At 42.1% G+C, this 27,253-nt stretch overlaps 1 protein-coding gene and 1 pseudogene across 4 annotated transcripts; both read left to right on the top strand.

Annotated features, from left to right (window-relative positions):
• Positions 1 to 839: 839 nt before the first annotated feature.
• Ccnl1 (cyclin L1) lies at positions 840 to 14,627 on the top strand. Of its 4 annotated transcripts, XM_052730631.1 has the most exons (11): positions 1,887 to 2,343; positions 2,606 to 2,680; positions 3,144 to 3,253; positions 8,936 to 9,056; positions 9,979 to 10,043; positions 11,723 to 11,822; positions 11,923 to 12,027; positions 12,109 to 12,250; positions 12,460 to 12,571; positions 12,664 to 12,762; positions 13,839 to 14,627. In XM_052730631.1, exons 1-11 carry the CDS (start codon positions 2,023 to 2,025, stop codon positions 14,185 to 14,187), a joined length of 1,599 nt encoding a protein of 532 aa, XP_052586591.1. In that variant the 5' UTR covers positions 1,887 to 2,022; the 3' UTR covers positions 14,188 to 14,627. The 4 variants fall into 4 exon arrangements, with proteins under 4 accessions (XP_052586594.1, XP_052586593.1, XP_052586591.1 ...); XM_052730632.1 differs by lacking the exons at positions 1,887 to 2,343; positions 2,606 to 2,680 and adding an exon at positions 4,897 to 4,969; XM_052730634.1 differs by lacking the exons at positions 11,923 to 12,027; positions 12,109 to 12,250; positions 12,460 to 12,571; positions 12,664 to 12,762; positions 13,839 to 14,627 and adding an exon at positions 10,284 to 10,297 and having other exon boundaries at positions 840 to 2,343.
• Positions 14,628 to 24,762: 10,135 nt separating this feature from the next.
• LOC128106576 (60S ribosomal protein L12-like) lies at positions 24,763 to 27,015 on the top strand (annotated as a pseudogene).
• The last annotated feature ends 238 nt before the right edge of the window (positions 27,016 to 27,253 follow it).

Here is a 27,253-nt window from a genome sequence, read left to right as displayed (position 1 = left end):
CCAGGGCTGTTACACAGAGAAACCCTGTCTCAGAAAAAAACAAAACAAAACCAAAAAGCTATCAGAATCACGGATTTATGAGGTTTTTGTTTTGTTGAGTGCTGAGACTCAGCTCTATATAAAGTAGTTTTTTTTGTTTGTTTGTTTTGTTGTTTGGTTTTTGGAGACAGGGGTTCTCTATGTAGTTTTGGTGCCTGTCCTGGATCTTGCTCTGTAAACCAGGCTGGCCTCAAACTCACAGAGATCCACCTGCCTCTGCGTCCCGTGTGCTGGAATTAAAGGCGTGCGCCACTGCCGACTGGCTAAAGTTTTGTTTTTTAAGGGGTTTGTTTTGAGAAACTTACTATGTAGCTCTAACTGGTTTGGAACTCCATATGTAGACCAGTCTGATGTTGAACTCAGAGATCCACCTGCCTTTGTCTCCAGATTGCTTGTCCAAACACACCTAGCAAAAATGAGCTGTAAAAATGTCTTATTGCGACAGAGGGTGGTGGTGGTGGTGGTGCATGCCTTTGATCCCAGCACTCAGGAGGCAGACGGATCTCCGAGTTTGAAGCCAGCCTGGTCTACAGAGCGAGTTCCAAGGCTACATACAGAAACCTTGTCTTGAATCCCCCGCCCCCACCCCCGAAAAAAATCTTGCTTCGGTGACAGTAACTGACAAATATTAAGATGTATCTAAATTCCTCATACTCTATAGGTGCAAGGTTAAGGCCCTTTTCATCCAGACATTAAGCCTTAAACAAAACAAAGTAACAATCCCCAAGCTGTGTATTAGGAGAAAGATTTCTTTCTTCTCCCTAGAGAGTATCTCGGAGGCTGGAACTAGATAGACTATAAGACCCTTGCGCGGCCAGAGGCTCCTGAGATGGAGGGAGGAGGATCTACTGTTCCAATGTCGGCGGCCTCAGCTATTTGGGAGATTTAGTGTAGAAGTAAAAACCACAGCTCTTATGCTAAAGGGAATTCAGAAATGTTTTATCCTGGAGCCATTTTGGTCCATGGCCCGGGAACACAAATTTAGGTTACCCCAAATTCCATGTAAGACGAGAGCTGTGTTTTTTTGTTTTGTTTTTGTTGTTGTTTTTTTGAGACAGGGTTTCTCTGTCCAGGCTGGCCTTGAACTCACAAAGATCCGCCTACCTCTGCCTTCCGGGTGCTGGGATTAAAGGCATGCGCTACCACCGCCTGGCCAAAATTGTATGTTTTTTTTTTTTTTTTTTTCCTTCGAGACAGGGTTTTTCGGTGTAGCTTTGCGCCTTTCCTGGAACTCACTTGGTAGCCAGGGTTGGCCTTGAACTCACAGAGATCCACCAGGCTCTGCCTCCCGTGTGCTGGGATTAAAGGCTTGCGCCCCGACCGCAAGAGCTGTTTTTTACATTGACATAGGTTCAGTGTAATAAACAGGACGTTCCTTTCCCGACTCTCAACTACAGGAACCATTTAGACTTAGACTCCCTGGTGCAGTGAAATCGCCAGGTGTCATGTCCTCACCCTAAGTCTATTTTTGGAGCCAGGGATTTTCCAGATTACTGTAAACCCGGCGAGGTGAGGTCACAGGGCCAGGCCTACGTCTCCCCGGCTACACCCCGACACCCACGCGCGCCGGGTGCTTCCCGGAAGACGGCGCGCTTCACCTCCCTCCCTTGTTTCTCAAAACGGTTGAGGCTGCCCCTGTTCGGGAGTCACTTTACACACGGGTGTCGCCGGTGGCCGGACGCACACCGCCCAGGGGTCTCGGGGGCCGACCCACCAGGCGGATTATCCGGTGCCCAAAGGGATTACCGACCCGGCAGCCCTGAGCCGCCGGGGAGCCTCCCCGCCTATCTCAGCCGGGAGGAACTCGTTGGCGCGCGCCGGGGCGGGGCGGGGCGTCGGCGTGGTGACGTCAGGGCGGAAGCGCACGCTGCGTGCAGCGGCCTGGAAGCCGGCGGTCACGGGAATATCCGTCGCGCCGAGGACGCTGGTTAGTCTCGCTTTGGGTTCCGGCTGCGTCGGCCGTGCGTGCAGCTCGCTGGAACTATGGCGTCCGGGCCTCACCCGACCTCGACCGCTGCCGCCGCCGCCGCCGCCGCCTCCGCTTCGTCCGCCGCCCCGAGCGCGGGCGGCGGCTCCAGCTCAGGCACGACGACCACGACGACGACGACGACCGGAGGGATCCTGATCGGCGACCGCCTGTACTCGGAGGTGTCGCTTACCATCGACCACTCGCTGATCCCGGAGGAGCGGCTCTCGCCTACCCCGTCCATGCAGGACGGCCTCGACCTGCCCAGCGAGACGGACCTGCGCATCTTGGGCTGCGAGCTCATCCAGGCCGCCGGCATTCTCCTCCGCTTGCCGCAGGTGAGAGTCCCGGTGGAGTGCCGGGGTCTCCGCCGCGGCCGGGTCTCTCGGGAGCCTGAGCCGGGCGGCGGCGGGAGCTCGGGCGGGCGGGCGGCCGGGGACGGAGGGGTGCGGGGGCCGGCGGCGCCGCGCGGCCCGGGCGGGCGGGCGGGGGGGAAGGGAGGCGAGCGGCCGCACAAAATGGCGGCGGCGGCGGCGGCGGCGGCGCCTGGTGCGGGCCCGCCTGACCCCGGCGCTTCCGTTTCTCCTCTCTTGTCTGCAGGTGGCGATGGCAACGGGGCAGGTGTTGTTTCATCGTTTTTTCTACTCCAAGTCTTTCGTCAAACACAGTTTCGAGGTAAGCTCGGCGGGGGCGGGCGAGAAGGGATTGCTTCATCCGGAAGCGGGAAGGAAGGGGTAGTAACCAGCTTTTCCAGAAAGGGAGTGGTTAGCTTGGGCCTTTGTACCTCGTTCCCACCCACAAGGAAATGCGGCCCTTAGAACGTGTTTCAAGAACTAGAAAATGGAACCCGAGTCCACGTGCTCTGTTACCAAGAACTACGGTCTCAGGCCCCCCGAGCAACTCCTGGGGGAGTTAGCTTGATTCTGGTCCAAAATTAGGAACAGTTGAGCAATAAAACCGCACATAGCTGCTAAGGCCCGTGCTCTAAAAATGTCGCCCTTGATTTTATTTCGCCAGAAGCCCCGTTGTATCCTAGAGTTTCTTTTTAAAAGTAATTTTTGTTAGACTTTGGACAGAGTTGTTTCTAGTTTAACTTTATACTTCGTTATAAGTTTTGTCCCCTCGTGGGTTCTTTCAGATTGTTGCCATGGCCTGTATTAATCTTGCATCAAAAATCGAAGAAGCACCAAGAAGAATAAGAGATGTGATTAATGTATTCCACCACCTCCGCCAGTTAAGAGGAAAAAGGTAAGATTGGCTTATTGAACATAGTTTCTTGCTACTGCTGTTGTACACCAATCATCGAGTCAAAACACCTTTTTTTTTTCTTCTTCCTCAAGTCAGTACGGATGCAAAAGCAAACTGGCATTAGGTGTTGAAATTCACATAGGAACACTGAAACTTAAACTTTAAAAACCCCTCAATTAACCAGCTATCTAAAGTTCGTAGAGGCAGTTGCATTTGTGGACAATCGTAGCAGTGCTGTGAAGCCAGTCCCTTGGCTTAAGATTAAACAAGAAAGGGAGTACGGTTGGCTCAAGTGGGAGTGTATTCTGTAAGTTCTTTTTCCCCTCCCCTCTCTGGAAAACTGAAGGCTGAACGTGAAAGCCCTGTAGTTCAAGTTAATATTGTGGCAAAGTTCCGTGTAGGTTGTTACTCTGCTTGGAGCCCCAGTTTCTCCATCACTTGAGGTTGGCTTTTGTTAGAGTACTTCTCAACATTGAACTACGATATATCGAATAATACCGGATCTGAAAGGACTGGAGGATGATAAAGTTTGAAGTCAAAGGGATTGAACAGGTATTTTGTTTTGGTTAGATACAGTCTCAGTGAGTGGGTTAGAAAAATAACTCATTGAGTTGCCTTCAGATAGGGCTCTTTATCTGATCTTGTAAGAAAATACAGTCTGAAACAGTATCTTTGAGGTGTAGTGATAATCTGGTAACTATGTGGGCCTGTGTGTTCATCTATGGCAGTACCAAAGTTTGTTGCAGGACTCCCTGTTCTACAGGTGATTCTAGGACACGCTGATGGATAGTCATGGTGTAGATTAATTTCTGAGGAATTGTGATTAGTTTGAAAGGAAGTTAGCTGTGAAAAGTAAGTTGTTTTGGGAGCTGGGTGTTGCTTAGTCCAAATGAGTATCATATATAGTCTTGGTTGGTGGTAGTGAAGGTGGTAGCCAGATAAGCAGATAGGAAAGTGAGTTCAAAATGGGTAGCATGGTCAAAAATTACTGCCCTGGGTTGTTTTTCTTCTTCTTTTTTTTTTAATAGCTTTTGTTTTCTTCATTCCTTTTCAGCCCCATCTTAGTGTGTTCCCAGATACTTCTTTTGTTTGAAGACTTTTTAGTTTGTGAAGAAAGTAGAGAAATAGAATTTCAGACTGGTGTTTAGTATGTTCTGAGCTTTTATTTCTATTTAGATAGTTGCTGAAGTTTTTGTTTTTTTCAGGGTGTTTTTAAATGAAACACTGATAAAATAGAGAATTCTTTAGTCAAAGGACTCTGCTTTAAAAGGATATTTTCTAGTATATGAGTCATTGAGCCAACTATAATTACATTGTGGCATTTTCCTATGGGACTTGACTTTCCTTGATTGTCAGAATAGGATCATCTTAATTATAAAACTTCAGAATTCAAAATTATCCAATCTGACTGACTTGTATTGGATGTAACTGCATTTTTGGTCATCATTAAAGAAATTGATTTTGTTTTCAATGTTACGAGTTTGATTATAGCATGAAATTCTTAAAGAAGTTAATTGCATGGAAGCCCCCCCTTTTAAAAGCAGGATATAAGTGTTTCTATGCATTTTACAAGTTTACTCAGACATGTAACTTGTATATGTTATTAACTTCAACTCTTTTTTCCCTTGCAACCGACTATACAGCGACCAGCTACATTTACCAAAGCCTGGGTGATGTGGAGTGGTACATAGAGATGAAGCTGTCGTCATGGCAACAGTGAGTGAAGTATCGAAAATCCCCAAGGAGAAGCCAGTGTTCTGAGAATAGGTCACTGGAATCGGGGACTAACAGGTTGGCCACTGGTGAACCATTTAGAGAAAAAAACAAACAAACAAAAAACTCCTGTTTCTGGTTACAAGCTTTTTTCTTTGCTGTCCAAGTTATTAAAACTATAGCTTAGTAAGGTGTTTTGTGTTCTTTGCATAGTAGGTATTGTTAGAGAGTATTCATAAATGTTATACTCTGATGTTTGTCTTGAGAATTTTAGTACAATTTGAATGCTAACTAGGTTACTGTATGGCCTTTTCAACTACAGGGGGGTGCATGCATGTAGCCTTAAAGTCATTGTTTGTAGTTATGGCTACACAAAGATAACAGTAATACCAGTGTCCAGTTCTCAATATGAGATATTTGACTTGCCCCCCCCCATAGTTTTTTTCATAGTTTGATAGCTCTTCAGAATAGCTGAATTTAAAGGAAAAAAAAAGCTATTCATACCAGTAGTTTTCAGATACAATTTGCTATTTATATGTAACATTCCCAGTGTGTTAAGAATTTTTTTCTTTAAAGAAGTCTGTTCATATCTTTTAAGGTTTATGTTACAAGATAAATGTAAAGACTTAACTCCTTTATTGGTGACTGTTGATGCTATTTTCAATGTATAAAAGTAAGAATTAATTGGAAGGGTCAGGTCAGTATTGACAATTTAACCATTTGTAGTTTATTTCTGTGGTTCTGAGGTAACTTCAGTTTGACATTTAAGGAATGTTCCTGTTTACTTCAAAATAAGCATTAGAAATTTCTGTGTGTTGAGTAAGAATCCTGTCTCCCTACTTGTATATTATTAATTACCCATCTGGTTTATAGTGTGGTTCTTTGTACTACTTCCAGAGTATCAGTCCTTTGTAATACATGAGACTAACCATGCTTGAACCCCCTACTTCTAAAGTTTTGTCATATGCTGTGTTTCAGGCATACCATAGAAAGTAGCTGTCATACAAACTTACAATAAACAGACCAAGAGTTCCTAAAGATTGAAATTTGATTTCAGATCAGTTAATGAGCAAAGTCAGGTAATAAAGAATCTTCAGAGGTGGAGTTTGGTAGTTTTGAGTGTTGTCCATATTCCTGAGTTCTGAAAAGATGAGGACTTAACTCCCTCAGCTTTAAGTACCACCTCTTCATCTAGTGTTGATCAAGGATGCTTACTTGATTGGGAGGAAATTCTACCAAGCCTTGATTCAACGGAATGTATTGCTAAAAACATTTCTGTTTGATTGCTTTGTTAATATAAAAAGCTTTTGCTGCTTAAATGCTTTTTCAGAATATTTGCTTACTGATTTATGGAGACATTTTCTATGTTTTATCATGGTATAAAATGCTTCTGTAAAAGTAGTTGTTAATTTTGTATTCATTGAGCTTGTCTTGATTTATGAGGTAAATTTCTGAGCAAAATGAAGACAAGATTATCCATTTACAAAGCTAACTTGGAAAAAATTGGTAGTGGCAAGACTGAACAAGAGCTTAGACGGTTGAGTTGTAGTAAGGTTGGTTTGTTTGGAGTTTTAAGATTCAGGTCTCACTGTGTTAGCTTGGGGTGGCCTGAGATTTATGATCCTTGTGCCTTAACCGTTTTACTCCTGGGATTAAACAAAGCCTGTGCCTTTACATGTTCTATGGGATTCTGATGTGGGGAATGTGCTTATGGCAGAGGAGTAACTCTAAGATACTTGTTTAAGAAGAATTAATGATGAATCCTTAAATTTGGCACCAGTTGGTAGCCACAATTGAAAACTTGTTTACCTGTTTAATGACAGATTTTATTGCCATTTAAAGATAACTAACTATAGAACAGTTTTCTTAGTAAGCTATGGTATACATTTTAACACATGAGGAAAAAAAGTGAGAGAACTTGGCTTTTGTGAACTATTTGTATAGGGACTTTATTTTATTTTATTCTTTGGTTTTTCGAGACAGGGTTTCTCTGTGTAGCTTTGGTGCCTTTCCTGGAACTTACTCTGTAGCCCAGGCTGGCCTTGAACTCACGGAGATCTCCCTGGCTCTGCATCCCGAGTGCTGGGATTTAAGGCGTGCCCACCACCACCACCACCACCACCACCACCAGCAGCTGTATAGGGATTTTAATGGTGCTGTTTACTTACTGTCTGGATTTCAGGGGTTAAGAACTAAGCTGTGTACAAATAAACTTGAGCCTCTGACTCCTAATACCAGTTGAAGGACAACCTTATAATGCATTTATAAAACCTGAAAAATCATAAACCCTTACATAGTATCTCTTTGGAGTATGTTTTCATACATACATTGGTTGCTCCCATTTGAGTTAAACTTTACTTTTAAGTGCAATTGTCCTGATAAAACTGATTCAAAACAGGCCATTGCCCTACTTAACTACCTTAAAATTTCTCACACTTTGAAAATGTAGTAGATATTGAACTTGAAGCGTCATTATTTTGTTACTGTTAATGGTGTTACTTCTGCCAGCTATTAATTATTTAACATAAAGTTACAGAATAACAGTAACTGATTTTGCTTTTAAGTGAAATAAGGAAAATATAAAATACCTTTTTTTTTTTTCTCTTGATAGCCTGATACCAGGGAGGTAGTAATGTACTTCATTTCAGATTTTTTTTTTCAGTCTTGTGTTAACTCAGGTTGGCCTCAGTTCACCTATTTAGTGGATGGAGGATGTCCTTGAAGTCTTTGTCTCCTCATTCCTCTACTCCCACCCCCGTGTAGTGTTGGGCTTACAGGTGTGAGCTACTACTCTTGGCTCAACATTACAGATTAGATTGTTTCATTACCTTCAAGTGGTTATGCGTAAATAGGCTCTTTGTTTCTGAGCAGGTTGTATATTGAAGTATTCAGATAGTGCATTCTCTAGAGTATAAAACTTGGAACTTGTCTGAAAATGAATTGAATGTTTGAGAATGTGTTTAAATGATATTCTACCCATATACTTATTGTACAGTCATTAATAGACATGTACATCTTGCTGTTTGAGATAAGAATGTATCAAAAAACATGCTAAATTTCATAGATGACATTAACATTACTTAACTGGCAGATTGTAAGACAAGCCAGATTGCACTTGCCTCTAACATGACCCGCTCTAGTGGGTGAGGCAAAATGAGCTCCATAACCATTTTTTTTTTTAAAGAAACAAACTTACATGATGTACATGAGATGACTTTTTAATGAGTGGCTAGGTGTCCCTTCCTTCCCCCAATATGAAAAATAACTTATGAAAACAGTTGGGGTGGGGGGACATCCACACAGGCCTTGAATGTGGTTTCTGAGTCTCGTTCCCTCTCTGGCCTTCCAGTCTCAGGAGCTACATTGACCGAGCTACCTAATTTACTCTTAAACCGGTTTTTTTGTTTTTTAATATTCATTTGGCAATTGAGCTAATTTTGGGTTTGCTTTTTTGTTGTTAATGGGGTTTTGTTTTGTTTTTTTGACCAGGGGTAGGTGCTGATTAAGCAGATAGATATTCTTTGTGTATTTGTTTTTAGTTTGTTGACCATAAATTTAGCAAGGTTTTACTCAGAATTTTTCTAGGTCTTTGTTCATATTAGAGCTTTATAGTAAATCTTTCAGGATCACATTGGTTCTTGTCATTGCGAAGTTTCTTCTGGGAAGCTGATGAGGTTTGTGCCAATGTTTATCACTGAAGTTAAGTGCATAAGTTAAAGAAGAAAAAGTCAGACCTAAGAATGTGTGTGTGTGTGTGTGTGTAAGTTGTGTTAGTTTTAGGAGCTTTGTCTAGTTGCGTATAATTAGCATAACTTGGACAGCATAAGATAAATGCTTTAACTTGTTAGCAGGAGTTTAAAAAGCTGGTTTCTGTTGCCAATAGTTGGTTGGAAGGGAAAATGGAGATGCCACAAGTAAAAGGTTTTGGATGTGCAAAACAGTTTTGATTTTATTTCTTACAAACTATAGGACTCCAAGCCCTCTGATCCTTGATCAGAACTACATAAACACCAAAAATCAAGTTATCAAGGCAGAAAGGAGGGTGCTAAAGGAGTTGGGATTTTGTGTTCATGTCAAGCATCCCCATAAGGTGAGTTATAGAATGCAGAAATTACATTTCGTAAGTATTAGGGCTTTTTTGCTTAAAATTTTGACTTATATGGAGAGTTCATCTGAGTTTTCAAAAGCTTTCTTTTAGGTGTTGATGTCTGTCATTAAAATGGTACTCAAAACAGGCTTTGTTATTTGTAATTGTGTGATCATGAATATTCTTTGTGGTTAAGTTTTAGTTTTTCCGCCTAACAAACTCTTGTGATGGAATTCCTTATGTAAGGAATGAATTGTACATACATGTAGAAACTGGCACGTTAAAGTGTTGAAAATGTTAGCTGCTCACTGTAAACCGTTCATAAAAGCTTTCTCTTTTGGCTTTCTTTCCTGTTGCCCTTCTGAACAGTAGTTGCAAGAATTGGGACTATTGGAGATAGCTAGCTCTGCTCTTAACTGGGTGACACTTCCTGGTATCTTCAAGTTCTATTTTTGTAAAATTATAAAATGATAACGAGGTCCAGAAACACTTGGCATGAACTGAAGTAGTTATATGTATTTATTGTGTTTTGCTGGGAGCCAAATGCAAGGCAAGCATTCTATCATTGAGTTATATGTAGCTTTTATTTAAGAAACTTTAGTGTGCTAAGCTTTACTGCAGAAATTAATTGCTGTAATGCTTAGTATTCTAGAAAATGTGCTGTGGCCATTGTGTACTCTCATAGCATAAATTCTGCTCTCTTTGATGAATGCTAGGGAAAAAAAGTTGTTAACCACCACTTACATCACATTTTTATAGAATTGAGTAATGTATAATCCACACTGAGTTTGGTATGTTTGACGTTGGCCTATATTTGTAATTGTATAGGAGTTAAAGTTGTAACTAACACTTGATGCTTTTTTCATTGACCTCTGCTGTGAAAGAACCACCAATACGCTGAATGGTTTTTTCTTTTTCTCCTCAGATCATTGTGATGTATTTACAAGTCTTAGAGTGTGAGCGGAACCAAACCCTGGTTCAAACTGCCTGGTAAGTTGCTTTTTTACATTTCTTCTTTAGTCAGGAAAACAGAAGCAGAAATAAAGTAAGTTTCATTTTTTTCTTTCCAAAATAATGAAATAAGTTTGTTTTGGGGCATTTTGTTTTTGTTGTTTTTTAACCAAAAGGTAAATAATGCTTATTTCTGCTTCCTGTTTTCTTGGCTTGACTAATTACTTTTAATGGAGAACTCAATTTAACTTTGTTCTTTTTTCTACTCTTTAATTAAAGGGTAGTCCATGATGGTAAGTCATAGAACTCTGCCCTCTGCACTTCAGCCCATGACCTCAGGATGGCCTGATTGGCTAGCCTGCTCTCCAGCCAATCCAGTGCAAGCTCTCATCCGAGATTCACTGAAGTGGTCCATATCCATCTGGCAGCATCTTCTAGTTCTGTCGGGGTGTCAAAAGGATTTGTATATTTGCTTCTAGAAGTAACTATGCATCATGCCTATGTATTTAATGTATACCTGTAACTATCAAAATGAATATTTCATTTTTGATAGATTGTTGTCCAGCCATTATGAATTGTTTTTTTTTTTTTTTAAATTGGGTTCAGTTAAATTTCTACGTGCAGTGTGTATAGCATCCGTTCTACCAAAGGAGGCTACCTTAACCATGTAGCTTTAAATGGGTACCTGTTGCCATTGTAGGTTACTCCAGCTAGTGAGCCATTGCAGGCAGTGATACAAGAAGCATATAATTTTAAAAAGAAAAGTTCATGTTATTTAAATATTTTTGAACTTGGGCCTCTGAGATACAGAAAGGGTAAACAAGGAAATTGTGGTTTAGCCATAAATGATTTATATGACTGTTGATAAACAAGCATTAAATAATTCTGACTTTCCCAGAAATACATCTTTTTTATATGACTGCCATGCTTCTTTTGGACTCAGTAGATAATGGTAACATTAGAAAAGCCACATTTCTCTATAAAATGCATGAGTTTTTAATGTATTCTGTGCAGCCAAAAAAATTATAATACTTTTAACAAATGTAAGGGTTTTAGAACTAATCCATTTAATTTCCAGCTCAGGCTTTTTAGCAAATATAAAGTTTTTTTTTTAGTTAAGGAATTTCATGGGAAAGTTTCTCTAGAAGTTTCAGAAGTTTATTAAGTTAGATCATTGCTTTTATTTATGCTTAATTGCAAAAAGGTATGTAAACAAGGCCATTATGATGTGTATTATTGCTCACTTCTCTACCTAGATTTTTTTTGAAGTTTTTTTTTTCCTTCTAACTGTAAGAGTAAATTGATGGATTCTTACTAAAAATACCTTTTTACCCCTGTTTCTGGTATTGATTTTTTTTTTTTAAAGAACTTGGTTGACACTGCTTTTCATTATGGATAAAGGAGAGATGGTCAGTAACTAAAGGCTTGAAGTATTGTTGGAGTGGTGAACTCTGAAACTCATATGTCAGAATTGACTTCAGAATCATTACCTTTTAGGACAGTATGTTGAAAGAGGATTTTAGGGGTAAGATCTAGATTGCTGATAAGGAATTGTTGAAAAGTGCTGTGGGGGAAAGGGTTAGAAACTGTTAACATAGTAAAGATGTGAGTATAAGGAGAAGAAAAAAGAATGAAGTAGATTGAGTCTCCAATTTTGTATGCACCTCAGAACAATTGATTTGCTTATGGACTAAGCTTACAGCTGAAATGTTTTTCAGGAATTACATGAATGACAGTCTTCGAACCAATGTTTTTGTTCGCTTTCAACCAGAGACTATAGCGTGTGCTTGTATCTACCTGGCAGCTAGAGCACTTCAGGCAAGTGTACAGTCTGCTGTGCTTTACAAAGTAAATTCTAGGAGTCTTGTTACTTTTGAGAAAAGTGTAAGTTTGAACCATTCTGTTTTTAATGGTTTAGATTCCATTGCCAACACGGCCCCATTGGTTTCTTCTTTTTGGTACCACAGAAGAGGAGATCCAGGAAATCTGCATAGAGACACTTAGACTTTACACCAGGAAAAAGGTAATTTCAGTTACTGCGTTTGGTGCTGATGGCATTTCCAAGAATCTAAAGGGAATGCTAACTTGATTTTTCATCCAACAGCCTAACTATGAATTGCTGGAAAAAGAAGTAGAAAAAAGAAAAGTAGCCTTACAGGAAGCCAAGTTGAAAGCAAAGGGATTGAATCCTGATGGAACTCCAGCCCTTTCAACTCTTGGTGGATTTTCTCCAGCCTCTAAACCATGTAAGATACAATCAGAATTGAATGAAATGGGAGCGCTGGAAGTGTACCTTTTTAGAAAGGTTTGGCGTTGGTCATTTGCTTAGAGACCATTAAGAAATAGTTACTGGGTTTTTTGGATCTAAGGGTTAGAAATGTAGTACTTTTGGGTGTATTGGGAAATGGTTCTTTGTAAAACCTGTCCTTAATATATTGTCCTTGTCTTTTAAAAGCATCACCAAGAGAAGTAAAAGCTGAAGAGAAGTCACCAATCTCCATTAATGTGAAGACAGTCAAAAAAGAACCTGAGGATAGACAGCAGGCTTCAAAAAGCCCTTATAATGGGTGAGTGTACTTCAAAGGCTTGAGTGTTCATTGTTAAACCTTTGTGCGTTCCCTGAAACAATGTAAACAATGCTGCCTGCATTTTTTTTAAGTGTTAGAAAAGACAGCAAAAGAAGCAGAAACAGCAGAAGTGCTAGTAGATCAAGGTCAAGAACCAGATCACGCTCCAGATCACATACCCCAAGAAGACAGTGAGTAATGGGTCCTGTGTGGGATGGGCTTAGGGCCTTTGAAGATTGGGGGTGGGCTTCAGGCTAGGAATGAGTGTTTGGGCTTTTTTGTTTGTTTAGCAGGTTTTACGGTATAGCACCAGTTTGCTAGGATTACAAGCATGCTTCAGGATTAGGCTTAACGTAAAGAGAAATAAACCTAAGGACATACTTTGGATGTATGTGGTACTTTAGTTGTGTGTGTGTGTTTATTTAATTTATTCTTATGTACATTGGTATTTTGCCTGCATGTACGTCTGTGAGGGTGTCAGATCTTGGAGTTGCAGACAGTTGTTAGCTGCCACATGGGTGCTAGGAATTGAACCTGGGTCATCTGGAAGAGCAGTCAGTGCTCTTAACCACTGAGCCATCTCTCCAGCCCTAGTTGTGTGTTTTTAAATATGCATAAGTTGGTTATGCACAGAAGTTACAGGAAAATTTGTAAAAAGTCAGTCCTTTACTTCCACTGTGTGGGTCCCAGATCAAACTCTGGTCTTTGGGATGGTGGCAGGCCCCTCTACCTGCTGAGCCATCTCACTGACCCTAGTAGTGTGCCTTAATGGCATTTTGTGCATTCTACTCTGTCTCGCCGTGCCCCACCCCCACCCCCTTTCTGAAAAGTGTCCAGAAAATGCCCTGGGGGTATATGTATATAAAGCTGTTCATAACATGAAAACATTCTTTACATTCAGTTTGTTAGAAATGTGAATATTTCATTAGTGTATTAAAAGCCTAAGACTTCCAGTCAGCTTTGTAATTTGTTGGCAGGTTCTGGTGCTTCAGTGGCACTTGATCAGGTGAGAGATAACTCAGTAAAAAGAACAGAGTTCTGGGACACAATGGTGACCCTCCCCTCTTTACTGGAATACAGGCATAGGATGTTTTGTGTAACAGTATAAAGCTTCAGTTGAGAGAGGTCAGCATGGGGAGACTGAGGAACATGTCAGTTAAGCTTTTCATTGCTCATAGCTGATTGTTTTGAACTTGCTAATGACCAACAGGTACTAATCTATTGCCAGTAGAAATCATAACTAAACTTGAAATTTTTATTGTTTAAGTTATAATAATAGGCGAAGTCGATCTGGAACATACAGCTCAAGATCAAGAAGCAGGTCCCGCAGTCACAGTGAAAGCCCTCGAAGACATCATAATCATGGTTCTCCTCACCTTAAGGCCAAACATACCAGAGAAGATTTAAAAAGTTCAAATAGACATGGTCATAAAAGGAAAAAATCTCGGTCTCGATCTCAGAGCAAGTCTCGGGATCACTCAGATGTTGCCAAGAAACACAGGCATGAAAGGGGACATCACAGAGACAGGCGTGAAAGATCTCGCTCCTTTGAGAGATCCCACAAAGGCAAGCACCACAGTGGCAGTCGCTCAGGACATGGCAGGCATAGGCGTTGACTTTCTTCTCTGATACTGCATTGCTTCTGGTTTTGCCTCTATGCAGTGTGATGTATGGACTCAATCAAAACATAAAGCAAACTGATTAGGAATTGATTTATTAAAATTGTCTAGGTCTCTAGAAACACTGAGGACATTTTCTTTGGAAAAGAACTATGGTAAGGTTTTTTGCACATTAAAATGCCCTAGCAGTATCTAATTGAAAACCATGGTCAGGTTCAATTGTACTTTATTATAGTTGTGTATTGTTTATTGCTATAAGAACTGGAGTGTGAATTCTGTAAAAATGTATCTTATTTTTATACAGATAAAACTTGCAGACACTGTTCTATTTAAGTGGTTATTTGTTTAAATGATGGTGAATACTTTCTTAACACTGGTTTGTCTGCATGTGTAAAGATTTTTACAAGGAAATAAAATACAAATCTTGTTTTTCTAAACTGCTTCAAATACCTTATTGATTTAAATTTAAAAGATTTTAATGGTAAGATGGTTTTGCACTGATTTCTGACAGGTATAGTTTGGGATAAAGATTTACAGTATGCAGTGGTCATTGTATATATAGGAAAAGCAAATTGGAGTGGCCTGATACTGTTACAGAACCACTCAAATGCAAAACTGATGTGATCTGAATGTATCTGAAGATAATTTTAAATCTTAACTATTTGTAATAAGAACTTAACAATTGAGCAAACCAAAATCACAGCCTAAAACTAAGACCCATCCCTGGAGGTTTTAAGTGTTTTAGCATACCTGGCATTCAATGGTACAACTTAATCTGGGATTGTCAAAATCAGTGAGATCGTAAAGTAAAAAATTGATTACAAAGACCTGAAACAATTCATATACAAATGGGCATCGGGTATCAACTTACTAGAGGAGGAGGTACATTGGCAAAGGAGAGTATGGTGTGCTACTCAGATGGGGTTATGTTCAAACATCAAGAAGTTCAATGTATTGTGTGTATGGTGGGATAAGAAGAGGAGGCTGCAGGTTTGGTTAAGGCTGGATGAGGCAACCCCAGTAGGAGGAAAAGGGTCCCAAGAGCAGGCAGAAGAGTCAGAGACACCTCCCACCCCCCCCCCCCACACACAAAACGCCAAGCCTAACAACCACAACATATATACAGAGTACTTAGTACAGACCCATGCAGACTCTGTGGTTGCCACTTCAGTCTCTTAGCTCATGTGAGCCCTCCTTAGTTGATTCTGAGTTCTGGTGTCCTGTACCCCTATGGCTCCTACAATCCTTCCTCCCCAACTTCCCAGAAGTTAGTTTCCCATGCTCTGCCTAACGTTTGGCTGTATCTGCTCCCATCAGCTGCCAGAGGAAGCCTCTGATGGCAATTGGGCTAGGTACTGATCTATGAATATAGCAGAATATCATTAGGAATCATTTCATTGACTTTAAATTTTTATTTTTTGGCCAATCATGATTTGTTCTATCCTAGGTCTCAGGGTCACTCAGCTTCCTGTTCCTGACCATCAGGGAGTGTTGGGGGCCATGGGTTCCCTTTTATGGCCTGGGCCTCAAGTTAGTCCAGTCATTGGTTGTTCACTCCCACAAGCTCTGAGCCGCCATTGCCCCAGCACATCTTGCAGGCAGGACAGGTTGTAGATTAAAGGTTTTGTGGCTGGGTTGATGTCCCAGTCCTAATACTGAATGTCTTTCTTGATTACAGAAGATCCTAGCCATTCTGTCTTGTGTAAGATGGAATCTCAAAGTTTTGATTTGCATTTCCCTGATAGCTAAGAATGTTGAACATTTCTCAGCCATTTGAGATTCCTCTATTGAGAATTCTCTGTTTAGCTCTGTACCCCATTTTTAAATTGGACTTGTTTTCTTGATAAATAGTTAGAGTTCTTTATTATATATTTTGGATATTAGCCCTCTGTTGGATATGGGTTGGTGAAGATCTTTTCCCATTCTATAGGCTGCTGTTTTGTCCTATTGACAAGTGTCCTTTGCCTTACAGAAGCTTTTCAGTTTCATGAGGTCCCATTTATTAGTTGTTGATCTTAGTGCCTGTGCTATTGGTGTTCTGTTTAAGAAGTTGTCTCCTGTGCCAATATATTCAAAAGACATCTTATTCTGAGCATCGTGCACATAGAACTGTGGGTGAGGCCTGTTTGTACCTAAACCTGCATTTGGGTTTAGAGTACAGTACCTATCAGCTCTAAAAGTAGTGATCAATCTTATATAATCTTTTCCATTACCTTACAGATTCATTACTTCATGCCCTTATTGGGGAAAATTGCACACAGGGTCTTAGCCGATTTAATAAAAAAAAAAAAACAAGAAAAACAAAACAGCCCCATAATACTGGCCTGGTTAGCTGTAACATGTTAGGGCCCAGTCAGTATATTTCTTTAGTAATCTGGCCCTTTTTGTCTCTACTCACACTTCAATATAAATTATAAAATTGCTTTCAGGCCATTTGTAAAAGGTGTCTATGAAGCAGGCACTTAATTTGTGAGCTTTGGGTGGAAGAGGGGGAGACAGGGACTCATTGGCGTGCCCTAACTGGCCTGGAACTCCACAGGACTAGCCTCTAACTTGTAGAAACCTACCAGTGTTCCCCAGTGCTGGGATTAAAGTAGTGCACCACTGTGCCCAACTGAAACTTAGTGTTTACACTTAGGTTCCAACTCCGTGATTATGTTGTATATATGCATGTGTTTCAAAATCTGAAAACTTCCAAACACCTTTGGTCCTGAGTATTGGGAATTTTTGCTTTTTCTTTTTTCCCCTTGTGGACACAAAGTCTTGTGTAGTCTAAGCTGACCTTGAACTCAGTTCTGCCACAGCCTCAAGCACTGAGAGGATAAGATGTTCCAACACTCCTTGTTAAGATTTTATTTCAAAGTAATTTTAGACAATGAAAGTAGAGCAAAAATGCACAGACCTTCATTCAGATTTCCCAATGTTACCATCCCCTCTCTGTCTTTTCTGATATTTTGGAGATGTCCCTTTATAAGTTCTTAAATATGAGTTCCATGTTAAAAAAAAGTCCACACTATAATTACCCAAGTTTAAGGTCTATTGACCTTATTTAACCATAACCATTTTTCTTGTAATGCCCCGTTTTCTGGTTTGGGATATAATTTTGAATAGTGTTTGCCTTGAATTCTTTGATAATTTTTTTTCCTTTTTTTTTTTTTTTTCTCTAAGACAGGGTTTCCCCTGTGTAGTCATGGCTGTCCTGAAACTCGCTCTGTAGACCAGGTTGTACTCAAGAGATCTGCCTGTGGCATGTGCCACATACTTATTTAGAAACAGGGTTCTTGATCCTCTCTCTCAAATGTTGTTATGTGAAAGACACCCCTCCGGCTCCTGTTTCTATTTTATATCTTAGACAAGATCTTGTGTATCCAGGCTGGTACTTGGCTAGCCAAGTTTCCACCTCCCAAGTGCTAGGATTCCTGGCACCTACCACCATGCTCTGCCTTTGTTTTTAATGGACAATAATCAAATATGCTTATGAGGGATGGTAGCATTCAAATATATGTATACATACATATGACCAGGCCAGGACAACTGGCATGTCTGTCACCTCCTGACCTTGATACCTTTCAGTGGAAGCCAGTTGTTAGTAAAATATTCTTCAGCTTGGTTTTATTTGTTACTTACTATGATTAGATTTGGGTTCATGGTTTGGGTAGGAATACAGTGGAAATGGGATCAGCTCAGTGTATGTATCGTTTTAGTCCATGGTGATTTGCCTCATTAACTGCTGCTGTTAACTAACTTCAATCTCTGGTTAAAGTGCTGACAATGTTCTTTATGAAAACATTTCCCTCTTACCATTAAGTATTTTGTGGGGTCAGAATTTAAGATCATACTGTTTATAAATCTGTTTACCTGCATGAACTATAAACCAGTATCTCCTGGATATGACAGGAGCAGAGCAGCTTTTGTTGCCTTTCAAAGACTTGGACAAGATAAAGCAATCAGCCTTCTAATCTAGCACAGGGGAAGGACTGATGAACACCACCTCTACCGGAGGCACTATTGACAGATGGCTGCTGAGGGATAGGAAGGCTCAGTTTTCAAATGGAGGCCCCTGATCAGTGGACCAGGCACCAATGGATGGCATACTCAAATGTATGGCTGTATGGATTGGACTTGATGGATTGTTAAAAAACGAGACGCCAGGCGGCGGTGGCGCACGCCTTTAATCCCAGCACTTGGGAGGCAGAGGCAGGCAGATCTTTGTGAGTTTGAGGCCAGCCTGGGCTACAGAGCGAGATCCAGGAAAGGCGCAAAGCTACACAGAGAAGCCCTGTCCTGAAAAACCAAAAAAAAAAAAAAAAAAAAAAAAAAACAGAGAGAGACAAAGTTGGGAGGTGGGAATGAGTGGGAAGTGGACCTGGGGGGAGTGGAGGTTAATACGAATTCTAAAAGAACTTCCTTGTAATTCGAGCGTTCCCCATGCCACTTGCATTCCATAGTATGTTTTTCCCTTCATTTATTCCTCATGTTAGTGCAACAAAGTACCTGACAGAAACAGGAGCTGGAGAGATGGCTCAGCGGATAAGAGCACTGGCTACTCTTCAGAGGACTGAGGTTCAATTCCCAGCACCCACATGGCAGCTCACAGCCATCTGTAACTCCAGTTCCAGGGGATCTGGCGACCTCACACATGCAGGCAAAACACCAATGCACATAAAAGTAAATATCTTTAAAACATAACTTGAAGGATTTATTGGGTTTCTGCTTATAGTCCCAAGGAATCAGGTCCATGAAGGTGGGGAAGAAGAAGGCAGCTAGTCACATTGTGTCCACAGGAAGCAGAGTAATGAGAAGCTGTGTTTGGTTTACTTTCTTTATGCAGTCCAGAATCCCAGCTCATGGTACTGTCCACATTAAGGTTCATTTTCCTACATCACCCTAATCTAGATAAACCTTTACAGACATAACCAAAGATGTGTTTCCATGGTGATTCTAAATCCCTCAAGCTGATAAGATTAATTGCCTCTCCCCTCCCCCATCTGGTGGATGGGTATATTCTTGGTCAAGTATCTCAGTGTGGCCAATAGAATGCATCGTAACAGTTCTTTGAGGGCTAGGGATTGAATTCAGGACTTGACACACCTAGGCAAGCACTCCTATCACTGAGCTACAACCTCAGCCCTAAAATAGTCCTTGTGTTCCATTAATAATGGACTTGATTTTTTTAGACATAGGAAACCAAGCAAGTTGATTGATGCACACAGTGTACACCATGCAGGAGAAACCTACAGAATAGAACTCCGAACAGTGGCCCAGAATTTAGGCTTACACAGCATCTTCACTAAACAACAGGATTTTAGAGAGGTGGCAAAATGAACATCAGGTTTGGCTTTTGGCTTTCAGTGGTGGGGCATTATGAAAAGTGAGTATGGAAATAATGCAGAAAGGCTTGTGGAATCCTCTGGTGCCACATCTGAGCTGCCAAGAGGTCTTCTTCAGTGATGAATTTCTGTCATTCCTTGTAGATGTGGGAGGAGAGACACCTTTGTAAGTTTATGCCCTGATTGTAAAGAGTTTTTCTGATGCTACTCACAGAGCCTTCAGCTCAAAACTATATTTATGTAGCTGGGCGGTGGTGGTGCACACCTTTAACCCCAGCACTCAGGAGGTAGAGGCAGGCAGATCTCTGTAAATTGAAGTCTAGCCTGGTCTACAGAGTGAGTTCCAGGACAGCCAGGGCTACACAGAGAAATCCTGTCTCAAATATATATATATAGTTAAAGAGACATATATATTTTGGGATGATATACTCTAACTTCCTTCACATCATACAAACACTGAAGAATTACAGAGACGAGAATTCTTTTAGAATATACCTAAGGAAGAAAAGCCATGTCATATACTATGTATACATTAATTGTAACACATAGCCATAACAATTTTCAGAGCGTGGGGCAAAAAGGATGAACATTTGTTCTTCCTTCTCTGGAGGTTCTACTAGGCACTCAAGGTAAGTACTATCCGACTTTACATTCTCCTGCTCCGTTTAGGCTCAGGGAAAACATGGGCTTTCATAATGCTTAGGGGTCAGTAGTAGTAACTGTAAACTGAAATTTACCACCATGAATTCATTGTATTTCAAGTCTGTCTTTATAAAAGTCTGCTGGTTTCCACAGCCAGGTCAGCCTCTTTTCATTTGTTTTTGTTAGCAGTGGAAATGGCTTATTTTTTTTTCTAGAATATTCTTAAGATCCTGTATATTTGCTATCATTATTTCCAATTCTTGCTTGTTCAACAAGCATCTGTAACAAGTTACCTTTCTTTTTCTTTTTTTGTTTGTTTGTGGTTTTTTGTTTTTGTTTTTTGTTTTTTGAGACAGGGTTTCTCTGTGTAGTTTTGGTGCCTGTCCTGGATCTCACTCTGTAGACCAGGCTGGCCTCGAACTCACAGAGATCCGCCTGGCTCTGCCTCCCGAGTGCTGGGATTAAAGGTGTGCGCTGCCGCCACCACCACTGCCCGGCCTACCTTTCTTTTCTTGAATGAGCTTTTTCTGCTTGTAGACCTGATGCTGATATTCTAGAAACCTCTCAACCATACTTTCTTCCTTTAATTTCAAAGATGGCTTTTCTGAACCTGCTTTCCTGTTCTTGTAAGCAACACTTACCTCAGAATCTGATTGGAGTTATTGCTGAGACTGTTTCTGAACTCATTCCCACATTCACTTACGCTCTTACTGAAGAGTGAAAGTTTATCTTCAATCATTGTGCAAAATATGCAAGGGAGTCCAGTGCCTTTCCCAGACCAGACAGGAAGCCACAATCACCAAGAGCCCCACGCTGATCCTTAGCTGCTGATTTTTTTTTTAAACGTAGCCCTGGATCAAATTAAATTTGTGAAATTACTCCCGACTCTGCCTACCAGTGCTGGTGCATGCATGCATCACAGTACCGAGTTAAGATGAACACCTTAAAACCCCTTTTCACACATCTATAACTTTAAGGTTCCTGCCATCCGTGTTTCTCTAGGGTGTGTAACTAGATCTCTTGGGAACATCAGCATTGGCTAGAAAGAAGGTGAAATGACTTTAAAGGTCAAGATAAATCCACTCCAAATGTGTTGGACTTGGCTCCTTCCAAACATGATCAGCTCTCATATGGGTAATCCTCTTTCCCTTCTTAGGGGAATTGAGATTACAATACAAATCTGTAATAAGTACCTTTGCCACTTAGACGTCACTGTTAGGCCGAGCGTGATGGACAAGTCTTCAAGTTCCACATCAGCTGATCCACAAAGCCTTATTCTGAACACAGTAGGGAATTGTTTCCAAAGAATCGCAAGTATCTTTAGGCATGCTAACTAATCCTTTGCTAAATTCTTCTAGCTTAAGATACTTACCTTTATAACCCTTTTAATATAAGCAGTACATGCCTGATGACATTCTGTTTCACATACAACTTTTTACCTTTCCTTCCTTATTATTTATTTATTGCATTGCTGGGAATTGAATCTAAGGCCTTATGCATGTTAAACATGCACTCAACCTGTGAGATTCATCTGCAGCCCTTTTTGTACACCTTTCCAAACCTCTCTTGTGGGGGAGAAATCCATAAAATTGTGATATGACACTGCTGGAAGTGATAGCCACTATAATTAAACCCAAGATTGTGAGCCACCAACATAGCTTCTGGGAGCTGAAGTTGGGTTTTCTCCAACTGCAGGGCATCTAATGTTCTCTGAGGGCTCCTGTGTTCATACCCACATACCATATACATATAATTTAAAAAAGTATTTTAAGAACTCACTTTGTTACAGAATCCAGACACATATTTGTAATCTAAGAAATAAAGCTTGCCTGAAAATCAGAGGACAGAGCCAGCCACAGAGTTAGCCACAGAGGTCAGGCCGTGGTGGCACACATCTTTAATCCTAGCACTCAGGAGGCAGAGGCAGAGATCTGTCTGGATTTCTGTGAATTCAAGGTCACACTGGGCTACATGAGATTAATCCAGTCTAAAAGAAACCAGCCAGGCATTAGTGGCACACACCTTTAATTCCAGCACTTGGGATCACACACCTTTAATCCCAGCACTAGGAAGGTTGAAACAGAAAGTGATATGGCTGGGCAGAGAAAGGAATATAAGGCAGGAAGGAGACAGGAGTTGCTCTCTTGCAGAAGCTCTGTCAGGCTGAGGAGTTGGTGAGGTAAGAGGTGGTGGCTGTGGCTTGTTCTGTTTCTCTGATCCTTCAGCTTTCACCCTGACATCTGGCTTCGGGTTTTTATTATAAGATATTTAGGATTTGTGCAACAAGACATTTAGCCACCACAGTATACACATCAACCAACTGGCTTTGCTAGAGTCCTGTTTTAATCTGTCTTTCCATTTACAAGTCTGGGTTTACCAGCCTCTTTATGAAGAATCTAAAACCATCAGAGGCCTTTTGGAGCTCAGTAGATGCTGCTCACCAGCTAGCTGAGTACAGCTGGAACTACTCCAGCAGAGCTATACAGATGTCTGTCCCCGAGCCCAGTTTGTCCTCTAGGTGTTCAGGTCTGAAGATAAGCCCATCCAGTGTTGGGCTTAGAGACTGGAGGGTATTAATTTTCCATGCTTAGCCACTGCTTTCTAGAATCGATGTCTGCTTGCGTTGGGAACTTCTTAAGTTAAGGCCAGAGCTACCTGGTAGGGTGTGATGGCTTATGAAGGAAGGGATGGGGAGTAGTTGGGGAGCAAAAGGGGCATAGGCTCTAGAGTTAGCCTGGTCATTAGAAGCCTGCTGCTCCCACTTGGTGGCTGTGTGGCACAGTTACTTAACCTTTCAGAGCCAGAGTTTCTTCACCTGCGGATTATCGAAGATAATGCTTCTCTTTTATGATTGTGGAGTTAGCAATGTGCATAGAGACCCTAGCACACAGGAGGAGGTACTCGGTCCTGTCGTCACTTCCTGGAAGACACATCCTCATATCCAGCAATGAGAAAAGCTGCCCCTGACATCAGGTGCTAAGTGGAGCGCCCGCGCCTGTTTCCTGAACACCCGCAGGCAGTATTATTCCTTGAGTATTTCAAAGTCATTGCTCTATGCTGGCATTTCTTGTGCCTGACCAACCAGAGATGAACTCTTCCTTCCTCTTTGTATCCCTTCTCTTAACCAGAGACTCCAAACAGTATTTACTCATCAATAGCCTGTGGAGGAGAGAGATTGATACCAGTTCCCAGGTGTTAATGTAGTATGTGTATGTTAGGCAACGGGCCAGTTATGGAAATACCAAGGTGAAGGAAACCTCACTGAGGAGCTTGTGCTGCAGCTAGAACTTTCTCGAAAGGCCGACAACCATCTTACTCCTGGAGAATGGCTTCCTTTGTTAAAGCAATCTGACCCACAGTGTTCCAAACAGGAGGTGAAAGTCAAGTACACAGCCTGAAGCCTTTTCACGCCAAAGAACACATCACTTGACATTTAGTGCTAGGGCCTCTGGGACCATGTGGGACCCCACAAGCTGTTCCTTGAGACCAGACCAGCAACCCCGCCTGTTCCCACTGGGGTGAGAGCCCAGAGCATGGGAGAGTGCCTGCTGCTCTCTCACCACTAGGTGTCAGCACCGCACCAGCATTGGCAGCTGTCAGGGAGGGAGTCCCCAGTGACTCGTGGCGACAATCCCCAGTGACTGCAGGTTTGTTCTCGGGTGGAGGAAAGGGGAGAAAATGGGTGAGGGAAAAAAAAAGCCATCTGTTGGATTCACCGTTTACCTCAAGTCATGAGTTCCACCTGTGCAGGTATTTTTAGTGCGATGAAGAAAGTAATTTGAAGGTTGTAGAAAACTATCCCTGTCTGAAAATCATGGTAACAGAGGGAACGCTGCACACCAACAGACTAATACTCTTTAATTTGCAAAAACAAAATGAGGTTTGGTTTTGGGGTGGGGGTGTGGAACAACTCTTAGGCATTAAAAAAATGTAGTTTACTAACTAAGTGCCCCCCACCCCAACAGAAAAAAAGACCTTTTCTTTTACCTGGGTTTGGTAAGCAACTCTGTATGAGCACTTCATAAATATTCACGGATGAAAGAAATGTCTGACGGAGAAAAGGAACCATTTTGCCACTGCAAGAACACTTGAAACGCCAGTGGCTGAAGCGGGCTCTTTCTGACAGTTCTCGGCAAATCTCGGAGCAAGAAAGGCCAGCTCAGCTGGCTTCATGGAAGAAACAGAACAGGGCACCAGACTGACTGCTCCTGGGGTCAGGGGGCTGTAATTGTGTGTAGGAAAAGCAGAGCCACTGTCGCAGTGGGTGGGGGTTTTAAACAACCGCTCCTCAAACTTCAAGCAAGTGAGATTCAGCAGTTCCACTTTGTGGAAAAAAACTCATGTGTTTTGCTTTGCGTTGGCTCCAAGGCTGTGCCTATAAACAGAAATGGTTAAAGTTGGAGTGGGTGTCGAGGGTCATTTCAGTCATCAGAAGCCCCAGTGGAGACTGTCCATCCTGCTGAGAGACGTTAGAAGGGAACGGGGTGAAACCAACGCTTTGGAATGTTGCCAGGGCAAGGTCTGCTTGTTTTGGCCTGGCTATCCTCAGCCTTGGTCCATGTGATCTAGATAAACGGGAATGAATATACCTCAGTCACCGATGCCGTATTCCCTGGGTTGGTAATGCCAGATCATGGCCGAGTTGCACCAATATGGTTTGGAGGCCTTCCACCATGAGGCCTGGGCTATCTATGTGTCACTTTCCCAAAACTTTTTTTTCTAGGTTCCAAGAAATATTTTCCACTTGGTAATGGTTGACTTGGCCAGGGCAGGGGTGGGACAGTCACTGCTTGGATGTGGGCCTGAACTATCTTAGGCCTAGGACAGAACAATCCTATTTCTCTACATCAACCCCCAACAGGCCTCCCACTCCTACACTGCTTCTACACACACACACACACTACATACACACCACAATACACACACACACACACCACATACATACCACATACACACCACATACACATACCATATACACACACACCACACATACACACACACTACATACACACCACACTACACACACACACTCCCCCCACACATACCACATACACACCACAATACACACACACACACCACATACACATACCATATACACACACACCACACATACACACACACACTACACATACACACACCACAATACACACATATATACACCATACACACACCACAATACACACATATACACACCACACACACACCACATACACACACCAAATACACACACCACATACACCAAATACACACACCACATACACACACCACATACACACACACACCAAACAAACACACCACACACACACATCACAATACACACATACACACACCATATACACACACACCACACACACACACATACTCACACACACACCACACCACACCATAGTACACACATATACAGAGAGAGAGAGAGAAACAGAGATGGAGACAGACAGACAGACAGAGAGGACTACTCTGACAGCTTAGATCTGTCTTCATATGGGCCCCCAGGCCTTCAGGCCATTCATTGATTTAAGTCCTCTGACTACACATGCAAAGTAGACCTCTGTGGAAAGAGGCAAGGCAAGGGGCAGCTGTCTCCTCAGAAGGGAAAAGGGCTGGGGATGGACACGAGTTCTTGCTTTGTGCCAGAAGTTATAGACATTTGATCTCAGTTAATCCCACTCTCTCAGGCCTAGAAGGAAGAGTTCTGTCCTTGAGTGCCAGAGTGGTGTCAGCATCAAGAACAGGACACTGCTAAGACTGGAGGTGGCCAAAGTGTCTTGAGTTGTCTTGACTTAGGGGTCATCAGACTCCAGCTGTCTCTATTGTTCTGCCCAAGTTCAACCTTAGCTAGACCTAAGCCATGTATCTGAGATGCATCGATGGCGAGGTTGGCACCACGTCTGCTCTGACTCCCAAGGTCAGGTCCCTGGGTCTATCTCTACAAAAGGCTGGTGATGCCAAGATAATTGACGGCTGGACTGATCTGAGAATTACAGGGAAGCTGTTCATTCAGCAGAAAGACCCAGACTGAGAGGTACCTTCTGCCTCCTTCCTCCTCATCAACACCCCCAAGGAACCACCTAGAGACAGAAACAAACAGAAAATGATTGAACCCAGTGGAATGCCACTTTTGATGAGATTGTCAGCATTGCCGGATATGTGCAGCACTGATTGCTTTTTCAGCTAGAGAACTTCCTTGAACTGTTTAAGAAATCCTGGGCCCAGTACAATCCACGGGCTGTAATGTCCATGGTTGCCACCCTCATGACATCATAGATGACGCCAACAAGTCGAATGACCAGTTAGTTCACAAAGTACAAGAGAAATGATCTCAAGGAAAGATCATCTAACAGCCAGAAGAGGAGGAGAAGAAAAGGACTAGTGTCTGTAACTCTGGGTGTGACTATCCCACCGGCAACCTGGAAACTGGGGTACTGCAAGCATTAAGTGGGGTGGGAGATGTGTGTAGACTAGTTCTACAGGAAGTTACATTATTACCCCATGGGCTAGTCTGTAAGAGGCTTAGCTGAGAGCCTGTGTACAGACAGCAATCCTCCTGCTCCTCCTCCCGAATCCCCCACTGATTCTCTAAACAGTGTAAAGAAACATCACCTCTTAGGGATGGCTATGCTTTCCTCATGGCCAGGGCCTTAAATGCCACTCTTAAAGCACTGTGTGGGAAAGAATCTGGGACTTTCCTGAGCTTTTTTGGCCCTTGAAATTGTGTCTCTTGCCCTAGGATTGCCAGCTACCAGCCCTGGGCCTGAATGTTCTACAGAGACTGTAAAAAGGACAGAGCAGTGGCCCTGGTGTTCACCATTTCCTCTGACTTCTCCTTGTAGCCCACCCCTATCCTACAATTAGGGAGTCTTTTTCCCCCTGAAGATATGGCACAAGTGGAATTTATGTTTTAGTTTTTAAAGTTTTACTGGCCCCATTGAAAACTTGTTATTTTATGTGCATGGGTATTTTGCCAGCATGTACATCTATATGCTACACGCATTGCAGTCACCATGGAGGCCAGGAGAGGGCTTCAGATGCCCTGGAACTGGAGCTAAAGAAGGCTATGTGTCACAATGTGGGTGCTGGGAATGAAACCCTAG

The sequence above is a fragment of the Peromyscus californicus genome, unplaced genomic scaffold, assembly GCF_007827085.1.
Source record: "Peromyscus californicus insignis strain IS unplaced genomic scaffold, ASM782708v3 Scaffold_9__1_contigs__length_137607984, whole genome shotgun sequence".
NCBI classification, from domain to species: Eukaryota; Metazoa; Chordata; class Mammalia; order Rodentia; family Cricetidae; genus Peromyscus; species Peromyscus californicus.
This window is presented reverse-complemented; position numbering and strand designations above follow the sequence as displayed.